The sequence below is a fragment of the Halyomorpha halys genome, unplaced genomic scaffold, assembly GCF_000696795.3.
Source record: "Halyomorpha halys isolate HHAL.00 unplaced genomic scaffold, Hhal_1.1 Scaffold1147.1, whole genome shotgun sequence".
Lineage (NCBI taxonomy): Eukaryota > Metazoa > Arthropoda > Insecta > Hemiptera > Pentatomidae > Halyomorpha > Halyomorpha halys.
Window position 1 is genome coordinate 175,295 of NW_027105529.1, and position 2,219 is coordinate 177,513.

The 2,219-nt window shown below is 29.3% G+C and overlaps 1 protein-coding gene across 5 annotated transcripts in view; it reads right to left on the reverse strand.

Moving 5' to 3' along the window:
• Positions 1 to 2,219, reverse strand: part of LOC106688530 (uncharacterized) — a 32,766-nt gene that overhangs the window by 13,054 nt on the left and 17,493 nt on the right. Inside the window, exon 6 of one of the 5 annotated variants that reach the window (XM_014433030.2) lies at positions 872 to 1,639. The exons of the other annotated variants lie outside the window; for them this stretch is intronic. Coding sequence (XP_014288516.1) covers positions 1,551 to 1,639 — 89 coding nt within the window. The 3' untranslated portion in view covers positions 872 to 1,550. Of the gene's footprint in view, positions 1 to 871; positions 1,640 to 2,219 lie in introns of those variants that run through there. 5 annotated transcript variants of the gene reach the window in all.

Here is a 2,219-nt window from a genome sequence, read left to right on the forward strand (position 1 = left end):
TATATATATAGTTGACTGTAAAAATTGATATGTAGGAAGATGGTCAGGGTTGCGGTCAAAGGAGAAGCTAAAATAGTTTACAACTATTTATTTTCCGACATTTCGCCCCACTTTGTAGGGCTTCATCAGGGCTAAAATTTCATTCATTCATACAAAATGATACAATGATAAGAATAAAAACACAAAGATAAGAATAAAAATAAGTAACAATGGCAAGAGTAAAAATTTTTATAAAAATACGTAAAATATACAGTTACAAATTATAAAAATACAGGGGTGTACATAAAACAAAAACAATACGGGGAAGGAATAAAAAAAATAGAGATTAAATAAACGTCATGAAAAAATAATAATTATACATAAATAAGTAATGATAAAGATATAAAATGATAATAAATGAGCAAAGAACAAGTCAAGACAACCTACCTGTTCAGAGCAAGTGGGTGAACAGTAGGCAACAATGAAGCGGAAGCGTGGAGGAGTGGGGAGCTGGCTTCCCCCAGCAGCCGTTCAACGGTTATATTTCAATTTAAAATATGTCGCGTATACAGGAAGTAGTGATAAAGATATGACAAAAAATGATAAGAGAAAGATATAGAAATATGATAATAATAATAAATATAATAATTTTTAATTTAGGAATGACTAAGTAAAATTAGAATGACACATATCGTTACTAATAATACGAGATAATATTGAAGAAAATAATACAATATAGGATATAATAATATCGATTGTAAAAGAAGTAACTAATAATAAGTAAAAGTAAACTTAAAAAAAAAAAAAAAATACAAAGAAATAAGTAAGAAAAATAATTAAACAATGATAACAACTGTAGTATTTATATATCATGAAAATAATCATTTATCTATACTGATAATAGTAATAGTAAAGATAACAGGAGTAACATGAAAAACAAAGTGAAAAAAAAGTGATGAAATGTTAACAATATAGGTGATGATAATGATAAGTTAAATAAAACATGAGAAATACCAGTTTACTAAAAACAAGATATATAAACTAAATATATTTTATATTGAGTTCTGCGTATCAGCCTAAATTTCAGGCATTCTTCAGGGGTAAGTAAAGTACAAGTCAAATAACAACTATTATAGAATAAAAACAGTAAAACAAGAAGAAGTAACAAAGGAAGGTAACACACAATATAGAAATTATAAGAAGTAATAAAATAATATTTTCTGTTACACTCTAGCCGTGAGTCAACTCATGTGGGTTCTGGAGCCCTCCTGGGGTCCATCCAGCTTCTTAAATTGGGTAAAAATCTGGTGGTCAAGTGGGATTCTGACCAAATCACCTCCTTGCACAACAGTTAGTCTAGCAACAGTACTTCCTTAGAAGGTACTGAACCCCTGTCCCTTCATGGGTTGTAGTGTTACTGATACTGTTATTTGGTATGGGGGAAACAAGTCCGGCAAGTGGGCCTAGTGGTCTTTTTTGCCAATCCCCGACGGCTACCTGGGTTGCCGCCACATACTAACCAAGGTGGGAGTGTCAAGATTCATTCTTCGGGACTGCTGAAAAATGAATGTTTAACTGCCCCAGGTGAGAATTGAACCCATAACGTTCCGAACAGAGCGCACTGGGACCTGCACCCCAGCCCGCACGGCCGTCACGTCCCCTGTAGTGGTATAGATTTTAATTTTTTTTAATAAAATGTTATAAAGAAAAGAATTGGAAAAAGGAAAAAAATCAAACTAGTATAAATTCTGAAATAATGAAAAACTGAAATTAACATAATTAGAAATGTAAGGAAAAGTAAATGATAAACAAGGTATGTAGAAAATTAAAAAAAAAAAAGTAGTGTAAGAAGTAAAACTCAAAGAAATAAGAAGTGATGACCTCCTTTGGCTGATGTAAATTAATAATATATATTTTTATTTATTTGTTATTTTTATGATTTTCATTTTATCTTGTTTATTATTTACTTTTTCTATCATTTCTTATAATGTTAATTTTAATTTTATATTATTTACATATCTGCACTGGTTCGATTTTTCATTTTTGAATTCTATTTCTTATTAAGTTATAATAGTGATTCTTATTTATATATTACATATTACCTTCTTAGATTACTATTTTTTTTTTTAATACTTTGATAGATAGATTTATTTATTGATAGATATTACAATCTGCCACACAGTTGTGGGCAATAGGTAATATTGATAAATGATCTCATACATACTAAAATAAAAAAATAA